At 43.6% G+C, this 21133-nt stretch overlaps 1 protein-coding gene across 1 annotated transcript; it reads right to left on the bottom strand.

Annotated features, from left to right (window-relative positions):
• Positions 1-20520: 20520 nt before the first annotated feature.
• LOC133756867 (large ribosomal subunit protein eL39-like) lies at positions 20521-20860 on the bottom strand. Its single transcript, XM_062187481.1, has one exon. The coding sequence runs from the start codon at positions 20811-20813 to the stop codon at positions 20658-20660; it is 156 nt and encodes a 51-aa protein (XP_062043465.1). The 5' UTR covers positions 20814-20860; the 3' UTR covers positions 20521-20657.
• Positions 20861-21133: the final 273 nt, after the last annotated feature.

Here is a 21133-nt window from a genome sequence, read left to right on the forward strand (position 1 = left end):
CCAGTCAGCATCATCTAAGGTCCTGAGGATTTAAAGTGCTGAGATCACATGGTTGTCTACTGGCTAGGATAAAATATACCGGGTGTGGCATGGCAGGTAAATGCCACTGCCTAGGACACTGGCACCCCCCACCATGGGTGTTTGAGTTCTGGATGCTCCAGTTCTGATCCAGTTCCTCCATAATGTGTCTGGGAAAGCACAGGATGGTTCAAGTGCTTGGGGCCCTGCACCCACATGGGAGACCCAGAAGCAGCTCCTGGTTTCAGTCTGGCCCAGCCCTGGCTGTTGCAGCCATTTTGGGAGCCAACCAATGACTAGAAATATTCGTCTCTCCCACACTCTTTTTAAATAAAGTCTTTAAAAGATGTATTATCAAGCTTGTAGATTGTCAAGCATAAGGAAGAAAAGCCAGCCTATTCCAGGGATGGATGGCAGAGGCCTCAAGTGTACTAACAGACCATAGCACTCCCGAGAGGCAGGCTCTACTAGTACCTGTTTTGTTAGCCAGCCAGTCCCAGATACTGAGATTCAGAAACTGGCCATGGGACCCCAAACTCTCATGAACCAGATTCTAGATTCAGCACTTCAGGTACTTAGTAGTGACAAGGCCGAGAAGGGGTTCCAACATGGGTGACAGTTTAGACAAGCTCCCAATGGTAGTAGCTGTAACCAGCACCTATGACCTCAAAGCAACCCAAGTGACAACCAACAATGGCTGCAAAGCTTTGTGCTAGTGTCCCAGCCTCTCAAACCACTGGTGTCCCCACCTGGCTTGTGCCCTCAATGTCAGTGAGGCACACTCAGAATGGGATTGCCTTCAGCCCCGAGTGGAGGGTAAGTCTCAGTTCCCTGCATGTCCTTATCTAAGGACCGAGGTGGCCTGGGAACTCAGATGGCTCCAAAAATTCATGTAAACACTATTCCTGGAGACCTCGGCAAAGGATGCAGGTTTCCCAACTGAGTTTCTACACAGGACACACTTGAATTATCATGGGATTCGATGGCAGGCACCACTCCTGAAGACCTACCTTGCCTCTGGTTTGCCAGGAAGGGGTCTTCATCTCCCACTGGCTTCTTGGCAGTGCCCGAATGCCCAGGTGCTTTACTTGGCAGAAGGTGCCCAGGGAAGATGGCAAGTATCTGTTCAGTCACCCCTTCATACAAGTCTTGTTATGATGCGGATGAGTACCAATACAGGTTCCAGCTTGGATAACCTGCACACTAAGATATCCTCAGGCCCGGGGTCAGGGCACACCTGGATGGCCTACAAACACTACCCCCACCCCCCATCACAGTCCTCCTAAAGGACAAAGCAGCATTTCTCCATCAATGTTGGCATCCCTTAAAACTAGAAGCCAAATGGAACTCCAAACTATGAATTTCTCAATCGCAGAATCCTGGCCCCATGATAGTCTTATAACCCAATCTCCCCATTTTAAAAACAAGGGTCTGGCACATGGCTTAGCACGGCAGGCAGCAGCTTTACCCACTGACATCCCGTATGAATGACAGTTCAAGTCCTGGCTGCTCCACTTCCGATCCAGCTCCCTGCTAGTGTACCTGGGAAAGCAGAAGATGGTCCAAGTCCTTGGACCCCTGTACCCATGTGGGAGACCTGGAAAAAGCTATTTAACTTGGCCCAGTTCTGGCTATTGCAGCCACTTGGGGGTGGTGGCAATAAGCCAGTGGGAAGATAAATCTTAAGTGATTCGGGGTCTTGGAACCACGAGACGACACAGTCATCCCACTTAATCCTCAAATGCCTACGTTGTCCTAGCTTGACACCTGAAGACACCACCTGGGTTCATGGTCCTGGCCCTGAAAGATGCCTTCTGCATATTTTACATCCTATATGAATGTTCAGTCAAGTACCACTGCTTATCAGAGAAACCCAAACTTTGAGACCCAGTCTCGAGTGACCGTACTCTCATCCAAGTATACTATGCCTTTAAATTGGAAGCTAGCTCCAACTTCGGGAAGGGCAGTTCTTGCTCATGAAGTCACCCAACTCGAGTGTGTACTAAGTCTTGCTTTCCTGCATCTCCTCAAATCCCTACCCACACGGAGACAAGGACCTAGAATATGCTGGGGCCGGGGGATTCCCATGACACTTCCCATTAAACTCTGAACCCATTAAGGATCTGACAGGGTCAGTCATCCGGTTTTCTTACTAGTTGGGTCTCAATTGTCCCACATTGATTCACAGAAGACAGAGCTGAATTGCAACAAAGAACTTGAAGAAAAAATGATTTGATAGGACTTAAAAATGCAACATTACATAGAACCTGAGAAGCTACGTCTGTAGCGAGATATGCAATGTGCATTTCAGATATTTGGTTATTTTCTCATCACAAGGCCTGTGGGATATGTACAAGTGGTTTAATGAGGAAGAATCACAAGGAGAAATTGGAATGCTTCTTGGGAAAGCAGACAGGAAATGGAAAGCAAAGGGTGCGATCCAGGCAAAGTCACACAGAGGGTGGCTGCAGCCCAATTCCTCCAGTGATACTTCAGAGTGCAAGTTATGCCAAGGTTGATTGTGTGGGGGGTGGGGGGTCAATCACTGCCCTGGGGGCTATCCTAGGGCCAGGACCTCCCAGCCACTTCTAGCTGCTGATCCTGCATGTGATGTTGTTCCAAATGAGGTCAGTCCTCCAAAGTATCACCACATGCAGGTGGCTGGAGGTGGCACCCAAGGAGACATGAGAAATGTGATGGCAGAGTAGGGAACTGATGCTACATTGCAGGTGAAACATCTGCCTGTGGTGTTGGCATCCCACACAGCACTAGTTTGAGTCCTGGCCGCTCTACTTCTGATCCAGCTCTAATGGCCTGGGAAAGCATTGGAAGATGGCCCAAGTCCTTGGGCCCCTGCACCTGCATGGGAGACCTAGAAGAAGCTCCTGGCTTCAGCTCGGCCTAGCTCCAGCCATTGTGGCCATTTGGGGGACAGGCAGATGGAAGACTTCCGTCTCCCTCTCTCAAGTCAATAGATCTTAAAAAGATAGAAGCACCAGTATCATTTCCTTAGGCAAACGCTGATGAGAAAGGGTGTTAAAGGAGTTGAGATTATGGGGAAAAAGGATTTCAAAATCGTTGCCGAGTTTATACTAACTTGTTGTGACAATTCTGATTAAGATCTAGTTCGAGTCACCAGGATAAGACATTTGGAATAGATCGGAGCAAAAGGAATTCTGAAGTTGAACATGTTTATGAAGATAAATGGTAAAAATCATTGCTCTATCAAAAAATAAGATAGCCCAGAGAAACTAGCAGCTTACAAGTGGATGAATTACTTTAAGGGCTGAAATGTTGAAGATGAAGCCCATAGAAGCAGATCAATTTATTCAAACACACACTCTGTATATGCCTTCAAAGAAGGGGACCAGTTGGTAGAATGGCTAGACATCAATTGGTTCAATTTACAGCTTCACTGTAACTTAACTTTCAGCTCTAGAGATACTAAAACTGTCGTGCGTATCAGCTGCAGAGAACAGATTCCCACAGAAAACTTTAAACAAGTGAGATCAAGAACTCCACAACAACCAACCCACTTAAGAGATGGGCCAAGGACCTCAATAGACATTTTTCAAAAGAGGAAATCCAAATGGCCAACAGACACATAAAAAAAAGGTTCAGGATCACTAGCCATCGGGGAAATGCAAATCAAAACCACAATGAGGTTTCACCTCACCCCGGTTAGAAAGGCTCACATGCAGAAGTCTACCAACAGATGTTGGCAAGGATGTGGGGGAAAAGGGACACTAGCCCACTGTTGGTGGGAATGCAAACTGGTAAAGCCACTATGGAAGTCAGTCTGGAGATTCCTCAGAAGCCTGAATATAACCCTACCATACAACCCAGCCATCCCACTCCTTGGAATTTACCCAAAGGAAATTTAAGTTTGCCAACATAAAAGCTGTGTGCACGTTAATGTTTATTGCAGCTCAATTCACAATAGCTAAGACCTGGAACCAACCCAAATGCCCATCAACAGTAGACTGGATAAAGTTATGGGACATGTACTCTATAGAATACTATACAGCAGTTAAAAACAATGAAATCTGGTCATTTGCAACAAACTGGAACAATCTGGAAAACATCATGCAGAGTTAAGCCAGTCCCAAAGGGACAAATATATGTTCTCCCTGATGGGTGACAACCGAGCACCAAGAAGGAAACCTGTTGAAGTGAGATGGACACTGAGAAACAAGGACTTGATCAGCCCTTGTCCTGACTGTTGAGTACTTTATCCTTTTGGTTTTTTGTCCTACTTATTGGTTCAACTCTAATACAATTATTCTTTAACACCTAACTGAAAAGTGATCCCTGTTAAAAGTGAGAATAAGAGGGAGATGTACAATTTGTAACATGCTCAATTGGACTTGCCCCAAATGGTAGAGTTAGAAACATGCCAGGGGATTCCAATTCAATCCCATCAAGGTTGTATCAATGCCATCTCACTAGTCCAAGTGATCAATTTCAGTTCAGTTGATCACACTGATAGGTCTAAGTCAAAGGGATAACAAACACGACTAGTGTCTAATACTAACCGATAGAATTAAAGGGAGAGTGATCCAACATGGGAAGCAGGAGACACAGCAAACTCAGAATGGCAGATGTCCTAAACAGCACTCTGGTCTCAATCAGCCCTTAAGGCATTTGGATCTGGCTGAAGAGCCCATGAGAGTATTTTAGGCATGGAAAGCCAAGACACTCTGGCCAAAAAAAGACCTAAATGAAAAGATCCGAGTGAGATCCCAGTGGAAAGAACAAGCCACCAGAGGAGGTGGTACCTTTCTCTGAAGGGAGGAGAGGACTTCCACTTTGACTATGACCTTGTCTAAGATTGGAGTTGGCGAACTCAAAAGGCTTCCATAGCCTTGGCAGCTCATGATAAGGGCCTAGGGCTATTACTGATGCCATAAACAAGAGTGTCAGTTGCTATGTCAACAGGAGTCATTATGCATATACTCCTCATGTAGGATCTGTCCTTAATGTGTAGTACAATGTGAATGCTGTAACTAGTACTCAAGCAGTACTTTATACTAATGTGTTTCTGTGTGGGTACAAACTGTTGAAATCTTAATGCTAAGTTGATCTCCTGTATATATAGATAATTGAAAATGAATCTTGATGTGAATGGAATGGGAGAGGGAGCAGGGATGGGAGGGGTGTGGGTGGGAGGGAAGTTATGGGGGGAAGCCACTAATCTATAAGTTGTACTTTGGAAATTTATATTCATTAAATAAGTTTAAAAAATGAGATCAAGATCCTGTAGCATTTCTTGAGATAATTTGAAGAGGCCGGCGCCGTGGCTCAATAGGCTAATCCTCCGCCTTGTGGCGCCAGCACACTGGATTCTAGTTCCAGTCGGGGTGCCGGATTCTGTCCCGGTTGCCCCTCTTCCAGGCCAGCTCTCTGCTGTGGCCCGGGAGTGCAGTGGAGGATGGCCCAAGTGCTTGGGCCCTGCACCCCATGGGAGACCAGGATAAGCACCTGGCTCCTGCCATCGGATTGGCGCGGTGCACCGGCCACAGCGCGCCAGCCATTGGAGGGTGAACCAATGGCAAAGGAAGACCTTTCTCTGCCCACTCTGCCTGTCAAAAAAATAAAATAATTTGAAGAGATGAAGCATGGCTTTCCCAGTATTTCCTGAAGATAAAGCACCATCAAAGCAATGGCTCTCACGTGGTAGAAGGGGTCCATTCAAAGCAGCAGGGTGACTGTTGGAGTGAAGGTCATAGCAAGTTTGTGTGGTCAAGGAATTTTGCCAGTTTACTTCGTGCAGAGTTAGTCATCTACTGTGAGATCATTGATAAGGAGAGTCACAGCTGTAGAAGACGCTAGAGGCTACCTCTCCAGAGTCTTCTCCAGTGTTCCTGGCTCATTCCTGTACAAGGCAATGTTATGAGGCTTTCAGGGGGAAGCGGTTAGGCATCCACCTTATAGTCCCGATTTGGCTCCTGCTGTTTCCTGGTCAGATCCTTGAAGGGCACTCATCTTTCTCCAGTTAACCCAAGAGACAGCACTGCCATGGTTAAATTCAGGATCCCATTTCTTTGGGCATGGACTAACTGGTATCTTTTACTGTGTCTTGGACTGGAAGGAAATTGAGAGTTTCTATGAACGTCTTGTAGTTCCCTTGTATGCCTATCAAAGTAGCTTTATGATATCAGCTAAGAAGCTACAGCAACCAGGTTAATGATCAAGAAGAACCACTCAAGATGGTAATTAGATGAAGCTTGCTCCCCCTTTCCCTAACCCACCCATGGGCAGATAAAAGGAAGCTACTCAATCCCTGGCTTCCTCAATGGGAATTAACAGCACAACTTAAGTTCTGGGTTGTCCGAGAAACCCAAAGGACTGGTTTATCTCTTGATGGAACACTGATGGGAAGGACAGCATAGTTTGAACATCAGGTTAGAGGCTGCTGGAAGTATGTTACAGTGAGGGAGATGCACAGGATGTTATTCTTGCCCTCAGGTGTCCACAGAAGGTACAGGTTTAGGAGTATACAGATCAAAGCCTTAATTCTTGCTACTTTTGCTTCTTATGGAGATTTGGCATTTTAGAACAGATGCATATGTAGGTATAAACATAAACTGAAGTTCCTAAGTATATGAAGCAAATACAGGACCGAGTCATCAGCTCTGATGGATGAGTACTTTTGGCCGGTGCCACAGCTCACTAGGCTAATCCTCCACCTGTGGCGCCAGTGCCCCGTTTTCTAATTCCAGTCGGGGCGCCGGATTCTGTCCCAGTTGCTCCTCTTCCAGTCCAGCTCTCTGCTGTGGCCCGGAAGGCAGTGGAGGATGGCCCAAGTGCTTGGGCCCTGCACCCACATGGGAGACCAGGAGAAGCACCTGGCTCCGGATCGGTGCAGCGACGGCTGCAGTGGCCATTGAAGGGTGAACCAATGGAAAAGGAAGACTTTTCTCATTGTCCACTCTGCCCATCAAAAAAAGATACCTACTTTTAGTAGTGTATGGACCAGGCCAGCACCGCAGCTCAATAGGCTAATCCTCTGCCTGTGGTGCTGGCACCCCGGGTTCTAGTCCCTGTCGCTCCTCTTCCTGTCCAGCTCTCTGCTGTGGCCCGGGAGTGCAGTGGAGGATGCCCCAAGTCCTTGGGTCCTGCACCCACATGAGACCAGGAGAAGCACCTGGCTCCGTATCAGTGTGGTGCACCAGCCGTAGTGCACTGGCCATAGCGGCCATTGGAGGGTGAACCAACAGAAAGACCTCTGTCCACTCTGCCTGTCAATAGTAGTGAATGGACCAGGCAGGTTGAAGACCTAAATGGTACAAGTGTATCCAACAGATTCAAGCAGTATATGTATTTTTGTAGAAAAATTACCAGGAGTTAGGTCCCCCCAAAACAGATGCATTTCCTAGAAACTCATAACTAATGAATAGAAAGTGAGCATACATCTATAACTAGTCAGGGTGAGTTAGTAATCAAGAACCTTCTAGATTCCAGGGCTAGATGGTTTACATGGGTACATTGAGAAACATTTAAGGATAGTCCTCCAAGTCTTTAAAAAGTGGGAGGGGGGATGTTAAGATTATCAGGCCAAGATTTTTACACCATGGTCAAAGGCTACATGAAAAAGACCATCGATATAAGAAGTCATCCAGATGCTATCAGAAAATCCAAAAGAATATTAAGATCATATTCCATGATGAAGTGGTATTTATTCTTGGAATTCAAGAGTGGATAAGCACATAAAATTATAATGGACCACATTGGCACAATGAAGGGGAGAAGTAATTGTTAAAGAAAGGCATTAAGAAATTCAACTCCTTTGTGATTAAAAACTCAATAGACAAACTCAAGTCAAATAAGCCCACAGCTATTAGAATATTCAAGGTGAAAGATCACCTTGAAGCAAGACCCATACCTTTCACCTTACACAAAAATTCACTCAACGTGGATTAAAGACTTAAGTCTACAACCCGAAACCATCAAGTTATTAGAGCATTGGAGAAACCCTGCAAGATATATGTACAGGCAAAGACTTCTTAGAAAAAGACCCCAGGAGCACAGGCAGTCAAAACCAAAATTAACATTTGGGATTGCATCAAATTGAGAAGTCTCTGTACTTCAAAAGAAACAGTCAGGAAAGTGAAGAGGCAACCGACAGAATGGGAAAAAATATTTGCAAACTATACTACAGATAAAGGGTTGATAACCAGAATCTACAAAGAAATCAAAATCCACAACAACAGGACAACCCACTTAAGAGATGGGCCAAGGACCTCAATAGACATTTTTCGAAACAGGAAATCCAAAAGGCCAACAGACACATGAAAAAGTGTTCAAGATCACTAGCAATCAGAGAAATGCAAATCAAAACCACAATGAGGTTTCACCTCACCCCTGTGAGAATGGCTCACATCCAGAAATCTACCAACAATAGATGCTGGAGAGGATGTGGGGAAAAAGGGACGCTAACCCACTGTTGGTGGGAATGCAAACTGGTTAAGCCACTATGGAAGTCAGTCTGGAGATTCCTCAGAAACCTGAACATAACCCTACCATACAACCCAGCCATCCCACTCCTTGGAATTTACCCAAAGGAAATTAATTTGGCTAATAAAAAAGCCATCTGCACATTAATGTTTATTGCAGCTCAATTCACAATAGCTAAGACCTGGAACCAACCCAAATGCCCATCAACAGTAGACTGGATAAAGAAATTATGGGACATGTACTCCATAGAATACTATACAGCAGTAAGGAACAATGAAACCCAGTCATTTGCAACAAGATGGAGGAATCTGGAAAACATCATGCTGAGTGAATTAAGCCAGTCCCAAAGAGACAAATAGCATTTGTTTCCCCTGATCGGCAACAACTGAGCACCAAGAAGGAAACCTGTTGAAGTGAAATGGACACTCTAAGAAACAATGAACTGATCAGCTCTTGTCCTGACTCTAGATGTACAATGTAATACTTTATCCTTTTTAGTATTTTTTGTTGTTGTTCTAGTACTAGTGGTTGAACTCTGTAATTAACACAGTTATTCTTAGGTGTTTAAATTTTAACTGAAAGGTGATCCCTGTTAAATTTAAGAGCGGAAAAAGAGGGAGGAGATGTTCAATTTGGGACATGCACAATCAGACTTGCCCCAAATGATGGAGTTAGAAATGTGCCAGGGGATTCCAATACAATCCCATCAAGGTGGCATGTACCAATGCCATCTCACTAGTCCAAGTGATCAATTTCAGTTCACATTCAATGGCTCTGATAGGTCTAAGAATCAAAGGGATCACACAAACAAGACAAGTGTCTGCTAATACTAACTGATAGAATCAAAAAGGGAGAGAAAGATCCAACATGGGAAGTGGGATACACAGCAGACTCATAGAATGGCAGATGTCCTAAACAACACTCTGGCCTCAGAATCAGCCCTTAAGGCATTCGGATCTGGCTGAAGAGCCCATGAGAGTATTGTAGGCATGGAAAGCCAAGATACCATGGAAAAGAAAAAGAGACCTAAATGAAAGATCTCTGTGAGTGAGATCCCAGTGGAAAGAATGGGACCATCAAAGAAGGAGGTACCTTTCTCTGAAGGGAGGAGAGAACTTCCACTTTGACTATGACCCTATCGGAATAAGATCAAAGTCAGCGAACTCTAAAGGCTTCCATAGCCCTGGCAACTCATGACTAGAGCTTAGGGAGATTACTGACGCCATGAACAGGAGTGTCAAATTGTTAAGTCAGCAACAGGAGTCACTGTGTACTTACATCCCATGTGAGATCTGTCCTTAATGTGTTGTCTAATGTGCAGTGATGCTATAACTAGTACTGAAACAGTATTTTTACACTTTGTGTTTCTGCGTGGGTACAAACTGATGAGATCTTTACTAATTATATACTGAATCGATCTTCTGTATATAAAGATAATTGGAAATAAAAACCTGGTGTTAAATTGGAAATGAAATAGAAAATTTTTAAAAAAATATTATGTAGGATCTGTCTTTAATGTGCTGTACACTCTTATTTAATGCTGTAACTAGTACTCCAACAGTATTTTTTTTCACTGTGTTGCTATATGTGGGCAAACTGGTGAAATCGTTACCTAATATATACTACACTGATCTTCTGTATATAAAGAGAATTGAAAATGAATCATGATGTGACTGGAAGGGGAGAGGGAGCGGGAAAGGGGAGGGTTGTGGGTGGGAGGGAAGTTTTGGGAGGGGGAAGCCATTGTAATCCATAAGCTGTACTTTGGAAGTTTACATTCATTAAATAAAAGATTAAAAAAAGCATCCTAAATAAAGCAAGAAAGAACAAAAAAAGAATATTCAAGGTGAAAGATCAAATATTTAAGATCAGGAACAAGACAAGGATGCTTGATTTTTCACTATTGAAAGTTACTATATTTCTTAGGACAGTTAGGGAAAGTAATGATTTTCCAATTGGGATGTCCTGTTTATACATGATTTTTATTTAGAGAACTCATGATACATGACTAAGTTCAGTGAAGTGCAGGGTGTAAAATACCAGTTGTGTTATACTAGCATCAATCAGAACTAGGAAAATCTGTTTAATAGCGTCAAAACATTTGGCAAGAGTAAACTTCAAGGTAAAGGATTTATATGCTGAAAATACAACTGAAGAGATTGATAAAGGTGTAGACATTCTGCATTCATGGGAAGGTAGGTTAGTGTAGATTTATATGATCTATCAAAGTCTCAATGGTGTTTCAGATAGAAAAGCCACCAGTATTCATATGAAGGGATACCAATTAAATTTATATTCCCTGGCTTCAAAAATTAGTCCTAGCAATCAAAACATGGAGTATGCAGGTGCTGTGGTACAGCTAGTTAAGTCACCACTTGGGACACCATATTCCATATTGTGATGCCAGTTTGAGCCCTCACTATCCTGTACTCTCAATCCACCTTCCCGCTAATGTACCTGGAAGGCCCAGTTAACTGGGGGGGGGGGGGGCATAAAACTTAAGGGAAATTGACAGATGTGTCAAGGACACCCAATGGTGACAAGACAGTCTTGTATACTGCGTTATACAGGAAGTGGTTCAAAATTGATCAACATCCTAAATGTAAGGGTTAAAACTAAAACTTAGGTGTCACGAATTTGGATTTGACGGTTTCCTGAACAAAAAAAAGCATATACAGCAGTTGAACTGCATCAAGAACTTTTGTACAATGAGCACAAAGAAACGATGGGAAGATATTTGCAAATTATATATAGTAAGGGATTAACATCCAGAATATCAAGGCCTCCTACAAACTCTACAAAGAGACCCAGTTAGAAGTTGAGCAAGGACTTGAGTTCACACAAATGGTCAATAAGCATGAAGAAACGTTCAACATCAGTTACTAGGGAATAAGTCAGGACTCTGGGATACTACTCATTATCACTACTATAAGCAGAATTGTGAAGATGGAGAAATTGGAAGCCTTTTGGCTGAGCAAGTGGTTCAGCATTATTATAGAATATAATTCATCATTTCTGCTTTTGTGTTTATACTCGAAAGGGTTGGAAGCAGTCTCAAGATGTTTGTACACTCACATCGATAGAGCTACTCGGTAGCCGAAAGGTAGAAGCAACTGAAGTGTCCACAGGAATAGATATTCAACATTAGAAAGTGAGTTTTTGCATGTTACAATATGGATGAAATTTCAGAACAATTTAAGTGAAATTAGCCAGAGACAAGTAGTATGATTCTATTTATGGTACTGTCTACAGTAGTCTTAGAGAAAATGGTGGTTGACAGGAACTGAGTGGGGGGTAGGTGGGAGAATGTACATTTAGTGGATGTAAGTCACTAGGAGATGTAGATTCAAAAATACGAACGTGCTTAACACCAAGTTGTACGTTCAAAGTGGTTAAGATTTATACTGCGTACTAATTATAAAGTGGAATCTGGTTTGGATGGGGCTCTGTGCCTATGAAGTAATGTTTTTCCTCTAAAAGATCCTGTGAGAAGTCTTTGACAGGCAGAGTGGATAGTGAGAGAGACAGAGAAAGGTGTTCCTTTTTGCCGTTGGTTCACCCTCCAATGGCCACTGCGGCCGGCGCACTGCGCTGATCCAAAGGCAGGAGCCAGGTACTTCTGGTCTCCCATGCGGGTGCAGGGCCCAAGCACTTGGGCCATCCTCTACTGCCTTCCTGGGCCACAGCAGAGAGCTGGCCTGGATGAGGGGCAACCGGGACAGAATCCAGCACCCCGACCGGGACTAGAACCCGGTGTGCTGGCGCCGCAAGGCGGAGGATTAGCCTGTTGGGCCACAGTGCTGGCTGCGAGAAGTCTTCTGTAATGCAGTTACGACAAGTATTCAACCATGGTCCTGGAATTCACTGGCAGCATGATCTTCATGGGAACTTAGATGGCTAACTCATCTGTCCATGAAGAGTTGGGAGATGAAAGACTTGCAGAAGTTTATCTATGGAATTAGCATACTCTCCAGAAGCCAGTACTGTATTCCTGCATTAGAAGTGGAGATATAGTAGGTAGGGCAGAATATAAAATTTCCTGGAGAGGAATTTTAGGTCGATAGTCCGATATCCAGCTTGTATATGATTGATGCCGATTTTTTTACTTGCCATATGAACAATGTGATTTGGAAGCAATGTTTGAGCACAGGAGCACGAATGATAACACATTATAACCTTTGCCAACGTGGTAGCCCATTGCAGCTTTGAGCTCTGGATCAGAGTGGAAAGGGATCCAGGATCCTCTTCCACAAGCGCCACCCTCTGGAAACAGCTGATGGTCAAATGGAACAGGGTGATAGCATTTTCATTGGTTAGCATTTTAATCTTGTCTACCTCAGGCTAGTTAGAATTACTTCAGTGCCAGCATTCAAGACACCAAGCCCTTCTTGTTGGGGGTCCAGGCACCACTCCAGCTCCATGTTCTGGGTTCCCATAATCTCCCTTTGGTTCAGCTTATTTAGAATGGCTCACAGAAGTCAATTCTAACTATCAAATTTCTCACCAAAATATGGATTAGGCTGAAGACTAGACAGAGGGGACAAAGGACTCATTCCTGTTTTAACAGAAGATTCATAAGGACGGAGGTCCTTGTCCCTCCCTTCTCCCAGGTGAAGGCAAGATGCAAGTTCTCTGTAACACTATCAGCTCATAGATGGGCACCAGAGGAGTCACTTCACTTCCCGATTTCTACACTTCTGATGCTTGGTACTGCTTCTGTCTACAGTTCATTGAAAACACGAAGTACTTCAGTAAGTGCATAGAGAATAGAAGCAAAATATGCAAAGACTTCAAATACTTGGTATCAATAAATGAGTCTTCAAACACTTAGGCAGAGGCAGGTATTTAGCCTTATGGTCAAGGCCCCTGCATCCAATACCGAAGTAACTGAGTTCAATTCCCAGCTCTGACTCCCAATTCCAGCATCCTGTCAGCATAGAACCCTTGGTAGCAGCTGGCGACAGCTCAAGTACTCCTGCCACCCACCTGAAGACCTGGGTTGAGATCCCAGCTCCAGCCTGTCCTGGATGTTACGGGCATTTGCAGAGACTCAGATGAGAGTGCTATCTTTACTTGCATCAAGTTTTTAAAAGTAATGAAGTGGGAGGATGCTGACCCCTTTTGTGACTTAGTTTTACAGGTGTTATGAAAAAGTTATGCATTGATTAAGTTTTTAAAAGTCAGGATTTAGTCGTTTCCACACAGTTCTAAGTATCTTTGTGTACTATACTATTGAATTTTATTTTCTTGCGGACATTACACATATTAAAAGGCTCCTTTTTCCTCTAGTTAATCCGCCCTGTTACAGAAGGCTGTCCCAACTGCAAGTCTACAAGGCTTGAGAAGTTATATTTAGGTTTATATGTATTATGTTGTAATGGGTATTACAAAAGACATCAATACACAGCCAGATTTAAGAGGTGTACGAGAGCAAGGCTTAGCTGGAAGGACCCAAAGCTTCCACATTCTCTCCAGCTATACCACCCAGCGGGTACACCCACGTGCTCAGCTGTCTGAGCTCAATACAGTCTTGAGGTTTTTAGTAAAGACCAAGTTACACAGAAGTCACCGATTGCATTGCTGGCAGTCAACTGAACCCTCACAGCCCTTCTCTCCTCCCCAGATGTTGAGGGTGGGGCTGAGAGTCTCAACCCTGTAATCATGCCAGTCTTCCCAGTGACACATGAGGCTACCTGGGCATCACTAGTTATCTCCTTCGCTACCAGAGACTTGTCACTCCAGGTTCCACAAAATGGTATGCTGTATGCCAGGAGACAGGAGATGTACATTTCAGAGTACCACAATATCAAGCACATAGACCCATCAAGCATCAGTGCCTCTGAGGGTTTAGGTCCAGGATGTCCAGCATCTACCTGGAGTCTTCAAGGGACTACAGTCTCAAGTCATCACAAGTACTCTGCCATTTTGAAGCCAAATGCAAGCCAATAATGGAAGCCTTTTGGTCAGCAAGACCTCTTCATTCTCTGCCAATGCGTTTCACCATCCCACAGAGGGCATGGGTCCGAGTTTTGTTTAGTTCCTATACTCCCATTTTTCCCAGCGTTTCCCCTTCAACTTCAGTGGTTTCTGGCGGTGAATTTCATTCTGTAAGTAGAACTTCCCCATTTTCCTCTAGTTATCCAGCTATGAATGAGGCCCAGGAGCTTGGGTGATGGTATAAGTGGACAGAAGGCAGCAGGGGACACTCATGCACTTGTCACTTGACTGTTCCACCCATGACCATTTACTAGAAGTTGTCAGGCAGCACACTGTCAGCACCATGGGCTCTGAAGGACTTGTGGCAGGTGCCTGGATCCCAGTGTATTCCCTGCAGATGTCCATGCCCCACCAATGACAGTCAAATTGTTCTTTACAAAGACTTCCCATCCTGGTGCAGGCTCATTTTTCATAGAGCTACACTTTAGCGAAGGGCACATTAACCAGCAAAGACTTCAATCAATACTGGCTCAAGACTGCTAGAGGCCACTGACAGAGCAGGCAAAGAGCAGCTTCTCACAAGTAATTTTTCCTGGGGACTTGATCCCTGCAATCAAAACCTTGCTATCATTATAAGTAAACTTCAAAAAGCTTAAGCATCAGCAGTCACACTGGGAGGCAGATCTGATCATGGGACACATAGATGAATTTTGATATTTATATTATGTAATTGGGTCTTTGTGGCTTGCAGTCAAGTTTCCTACAACTGTGATTCAAGTAATATCTGCCACATGAGGGGTGCGAGTTTTAGAAGTGCAGGTGACTCAGCATGTCAGTGAGGACATTGACACGTTAAAGCTACATCTAACTGAACGACTAAGATTTTACATAAGTGACCAGCAGTGACTGAAAACAATGACTTTTAAGTCTGCATGTAACTTGCCTAGATTGGAAGACTTTAGTTTCTTCAGCCCTACTGGTTTGCACATCCAAGGTGTCCAGAAAATGTTTACGATGGCTTATTGGAGAACAGAAGTGCTTTGTGTCTCTCATCTCCTTGGTTATCAAGGCAGATACTTTCCTAAGGAGTCCAGAGGCTCATCTTGCCATTCTCTACTAGTTGCAGGATCCATTGGGTACCCAGGACTGTGTTTGCCCCCTAAGCCAGTGACATTTGTAGAGGGACAAGGTGAACACCCTGCCAGGGAGAGGAAGCACTAACCTCTGAAGCCCATTACAGACAGCAGCTAATACAAGTGTTTCTGTCCACAAACCTTCTGTGACCCCTCAGCACAAATCCCTGCCTGTAGCTTCTGAGGGAACATATGATTGTAGCTTTGATGCTACTCCAAGCAGTTTCTAGGTGAATGATATGTTTTTGCTGAAACAATTTGAGTGTTCTCAGTAATGTCACATCTCAGATACCTTGTGAACTTGAGTTCTGCCCCCGGGAATATAGCATTGCATTTATTAGAACCCACACAAGAATAAACCCAGAGTGAGACTGAGCTTGGGCCACATCAGGCTATGCTGTCACTTATACTTCAGGCTGTATCCCACATCTTTGGGCTAACTCCAAGGCATCCCTTGTACCACCTTGTCATGACAGAGACCTGACCTGTCTCCATGGATCCGTTTTGGTTGCCTTCTTCCAAGCTGCTTGTATCAGGGTACAGAATTTCTCTTTTCAGTAGAGGCCATCTTCTGAGTAACTAGACTAACTTAAGGTACACTAACCACTGTGTGAGTTCTTATCAAGGGTATTCCCTGTGAGGTTTGTTCTTATTCTCCACACCTTTAAGTATCATGAGTCTTTAGAAAGCTTCGCATGGATAGAGTAGCTCATCCTACACTTTGTCTCCCTATGAGATACAATACTCAGGGCAAGGGGAGATGCCAGCTCTCCATCCTTAACTGTAAGCTGTGCCCCCCCATCCTTATATAGATGTGGCTTTTGATGCAAAGCACGCACTTTCCCCTGTATTTTTCAAGCCCCAGGCTCCTTTGCTCCCTAGCTTATCCTATTGATTAGCCTGCCTTCTCCATTTAAAGGTTTGTTTTCTGCCCTATCTAGATGATGGGTATACAAACTTCGATTCCTCATTTGTCAACTTCCAGTTCCAAAAACGAGTTCATGATACCAGCAGACTCCAAGTTGAGGCAAATTGTAGTCTAGTAGAGCCCATCTGGATTTGTCCAGACCTAAAGACATCAGACCCCTAGGTTGACCCTCACCTACCCACATCTGATGGTCAGTATATTTGAGGACCTGTGGACACAGGTTTTCTTCAACTTGCAGATGTTTGGCTGAGACTTTCCCTGAGAAATTCTGGTTTCTCTCCCTAGTGATGTGTTATCCTAGTTCAATCAGTTAATATTAGGCTCAAGTACACATTTTTCTACACTACGGGCAGGCACACGACGTAAAGACCACTACAGTGGAACTCCGGCATTTACATTAGTTCAATCTGGAGAACAGGATAACTGAAGCTTATAGTTTATACCATTAGTTATTTTTTGCAAGGCAGAGGGAGAGAGAGAATGGTCTTTTCTGCTGGTTCATTCCCCAAAGGGTCACAGTGGCCAGAAATGGGCCAGTCTGAAGCCAGGAACTTCTTCCAGGTCTCCCACTTGGGTGCAGGGGCCCAAGCCACTTATGCCATCTTCTGCTTTTCCAGGCCATAGCAGAGAGCTGGATCACAACAGCAGCAGCCAGGACACAAACCAGTGCCCATATAGGATGCCAGCACCACAGGTGGAGACAGTCTACTACACCACAGTGCCCACCCCTAGGTATGTTTTGATGGCCATATTATGGAGTGAAACTTGAGATTATCAATGTTACTATGGGTAATGACTAATCTTACCCTAATAAGTCCCAAGTATGTGTAGTGCCTTGATGTTTATTCCAAGTCTTGCTAATCCCCATACATGCATAGTAAGCACAGGGGACTTCACAAGGCTCATGGAAAATGGACTTAACTAGAAGTTTCTCAATATGATCTCCAAATTCATGACACTTTTGTAAGGATACTAGCCATTGAGTACATTCTAAGTGAACTGAAGATGCCCAAGACTTTGACCATGTTACAGTTTGTTAGACAAAGATGGTGTCTTTAAAGACTTAAGGCTGGGAAACAGTCACATCAGGACCGTGAGGTGGGTCTCTAATGACTTCCTAACCAAACTCAAGCTGCCCTTGAGAGTGAGCAGGAACATTGTCATAGTGGAGGACTTCCTGCTGAAGCCTTCCCAGGCAAGCTAAGAGCTTTGGCTTTCAATGTCAGATTCTGAAGTTAATGTTTTATCTATGTATATTTTATGGACTGCTACTCAGCTGTAAAGAATGAAGTCTCTTTTGCAAGAAAAAGATGCAACCAGAAACCATTATACTTAGTGAAATAAGCCAGTTTCAAGATACGGTATTTCCTTGTTAAGTGATAACAGTACTAAAAAGGAGTGAAGTTGATATGAGTTGTTTATAACCCTTATCTCTACTTTTGAAAGTGCTTTCATATTTAACTCTTTGGACTCATAAGATTAACCCTATACCAACTAGAAGTAGATAATTGTGAAAGTTGTGACAGGGAATAAGAGCAAGGAGGAAAAGTATGGTCAGGAGGGAGGGTAGAATAGAAAGTATCACTATGTTCCAAAGTCTATAGTTAATAGGTTAAAATTGGTTGCCTTGAACTTCAGGGAGAAAAGTTCTGGATAAGCAGGTTCATTTCTTGGTACTCCAGATAGCCAACCAAGATTCCTTGAGCACCCTAGGACTCATTTTGCTCTTTGACATGGCTGGTTCCACCTCTTGGTAGTTACTGCCTTGATTTTACAATTGTCATCATGAAGACAGTATAAACACCTTTCATCTCCTGTTCTAGCTCACCCAAGAAATGCTTCACAATTTTAACTTCGCTTGTTTAAAGTTTCTATTGAAAGCTCTACTCTCGTCTGCAGAGAATCTGGGTGCAATTGGAGACCCCATCAAAACAGCCCCACTGAAGCTCAGTTGTGCAAGCTAAACCGATTGAGATCTGTGTGGTTAGCTGTGTGCCCCATTATTGTTCAATGGTGGCATGAACAAGTTAGCTTCGTTTTGAGTGCACGTGAATGAGCTGCTGCTTTTTACCTCTAGTATCACCCCATCCCCCCATAAAGATGGAACACTTGTCAACTGCCAACTTGTGGGATATTGTACCCAGCAATTTTATAAAGCAGCGAGTTTACTTGTGTTCCATTTAAATGGAATTTAATATTTTTCTTGTACTAGAAGTTTGGAATTCATGTTACTCTAAAAGGGCTCTTTCCAAACTAATGCATCCCTTTAATGCTTCAAAAGTTAGATCCTGTTCAGACATGTTTTAACGAGTTTAATACAGGTTTATTTAGCTTTAAGAAAGTTGAAATTCAGGTTTTCAGCAATATGCATTTTCGGTGAATCTCGGTATATCCTTGTGTACTAGCAAGTAGTTTTAGCAGTGTTTTTAAGCCTTTAGTAAATAAATTTCTACAGTACAGTTTATTACAATGGCTTCCCCCATAATTTCCCTCCCACCTGCACACTCCCATCTCCCGCTCCCTCTCCCATTCCATTCACATCAAGGTTCATTTAATTATCTTTATATACTAAATCTTCTGTATATGAAGATTATATTCTGTGTGGGTACAAACTGGTAGTGTAAAATACTGTTTCCGTGCTAGTTATAGCATTACTTCACATTGGACAACACATTAAGGACAGATCCCACATGAGAAGTACAGTGACTCCTGTTGACTTAACAATGATACTTTATGGCATCAGTAATCTCCCTAGGCTCTAGTCATGAGTTGCCAAGGCTATGGAAGCCTTTTGAGTTTGCAGACTATGAACCTTGTCTAAAAGAGATCGAAATGGAAGTTCTCTCCTCCCTTCAGAGAAAGGTACCTCCTTTGATGGCCCATTCTTTCCACTGGGATCTCACTCAGATCTTTCATTTAGGTCTTTTTTCTTCCAGAGTGTCTTTGCTTTCCATGCCTACAATACTCATGGGCTCTTCAGCCAGATCCGAATGCCTTAAGGGCTGATTCTGAGGCCAGAGTGTTGTTTAGGACATCTGCCATTCTATGAGTCTGCTGTGTATCCTGCTTCCCATGTTGGATTGTTCTCTCCCTCTTTGATTCTATCAGTATTAGACACTAGTCTTGTTTGTGTGATCCCTTTGACTCTTAGACCTATCAGTGTGATCACCTGAAATGAAACTGATCACTTGTGAGATGGCATTGGTACATGCCACTTGCTGGGATTGTATTGGAATCCCCTGGCACGTTTCTAACTCTACCATTTGGGGCAAGTCCGATTGAGCATGTCCCAAATTGCACATCTCCCTCTTATTCCCACTCATTTAACAGATCACTTTTCAGTTAAATTTCACACTATTATTCTTAGATGTTTAATTACAGAGTTCAACCAATACTATTAACTAAAACAAAATATACTAAAAGGGATAAAGTATTAAGTTGTACATCAACAGTCAGGACAAGGGCTGATCAAGTCACTGTTTCTCAGTGTCCATTTCACTTCAACAGGCTTCCTTTTTGGTGCTTGGTTAGTTGTCAATCAGGGAGAACAAGATATTTGTCCCTTTGGGACTGGCTTAATTCACTCAGCGTGATGTTTTCCAGATTCCTCCATCTTGTTACAAGTGACCGGGTTTCATTGTTTTTGACTGCTGTATAGTGTTCTATGGAGTACATGTCCCATAATTTCTTTATCCAGTCTGTTGATGGGCATTTGGGTTGGTTCCAGGTCTTGACTATTGTGAATTGAGCTGCAATAAAAGCTGTCTGCACCTTAATGTTTATGTTGGCAAGTTTAATTTCCTTTGGGTAAATTCCAAGGAGTGGGATGGCTGGGTTGTATGGTAGGGTTATATTCAGGCTTCGAGGAATCTCCAGACTAACTTCCATAGTGGCTTTACCAGTTTGCATTCCCACCGACAGTGGTCTAGTGTCCCTTTTCCCCCACATCCTCGCCAGCATCTGTTGGTAGACTTCTGAATGTGAGCCTTTCTAACCAGAGTGAAGTGAAACCTCATTGTGGTTTTTTTTTTTTTTTAGAGGTCTCACATTTATTACTGAACCAGCCCACTGGTCACAGCCCTAATCAAACGTGTCCAGCTGTCCAGATGGTGACATCTTCAGCTTGATGTGGTAATAGTGACATTGAGACAGAAGAAATGTGCGCACCATTCAAGTGCAATTCCTTATAGACCCAGCTTGGTTCTTCTCCAATGTCTCCTCTTGGAGTTATACCCGATTTTATTACCAGTTTTCATCCGAATCCATTGCGGAATGGGGCGGTTTTGCTTTTGCTTTTTGGCCAGGAACCTCTTTATTCTGAAGGTCTTGTGAGAAGACATGGCGCGGGAGAATCAGGGACACCCACCACGATGGCGGAGGAAAGGAGAAAGGACTCATTGTGGTTTTTGATTATTTCCCTGATGGCTAGTGATCCTGAACATTTTTTCATGTGCCTGTTGGCCATTTGGATTTCCTTTTGAAAAATGTATTGAGGTCCTTGGCCCATCTCTTAAGTGGGTTGTTTGGAGTTTGATCTCTTTGTAGATTCTGGTTATTAACCCTTTCTGTTGCATAATTTGCAACTAATTTTTCCCATTCTATCGGTTGCCTCTTCACTTTCCTGTTTCTTTTGCAGTACAGAAGCTTCTCACTTTGATGC

This window comes from Lepus europaeus, chromosome 3, assembly GCF_033115175.1.
Source record: "Lepus europaeus isolate LE1 chromosome 3, mLepTim1.pri, whole genome shotgun sequence".
Lineage (NCBI taxonomy): Eukaryota > Metazoa > Chordata > Mammalia > Lagomorpha > Leporidae > Lepus > Lepus europaeus.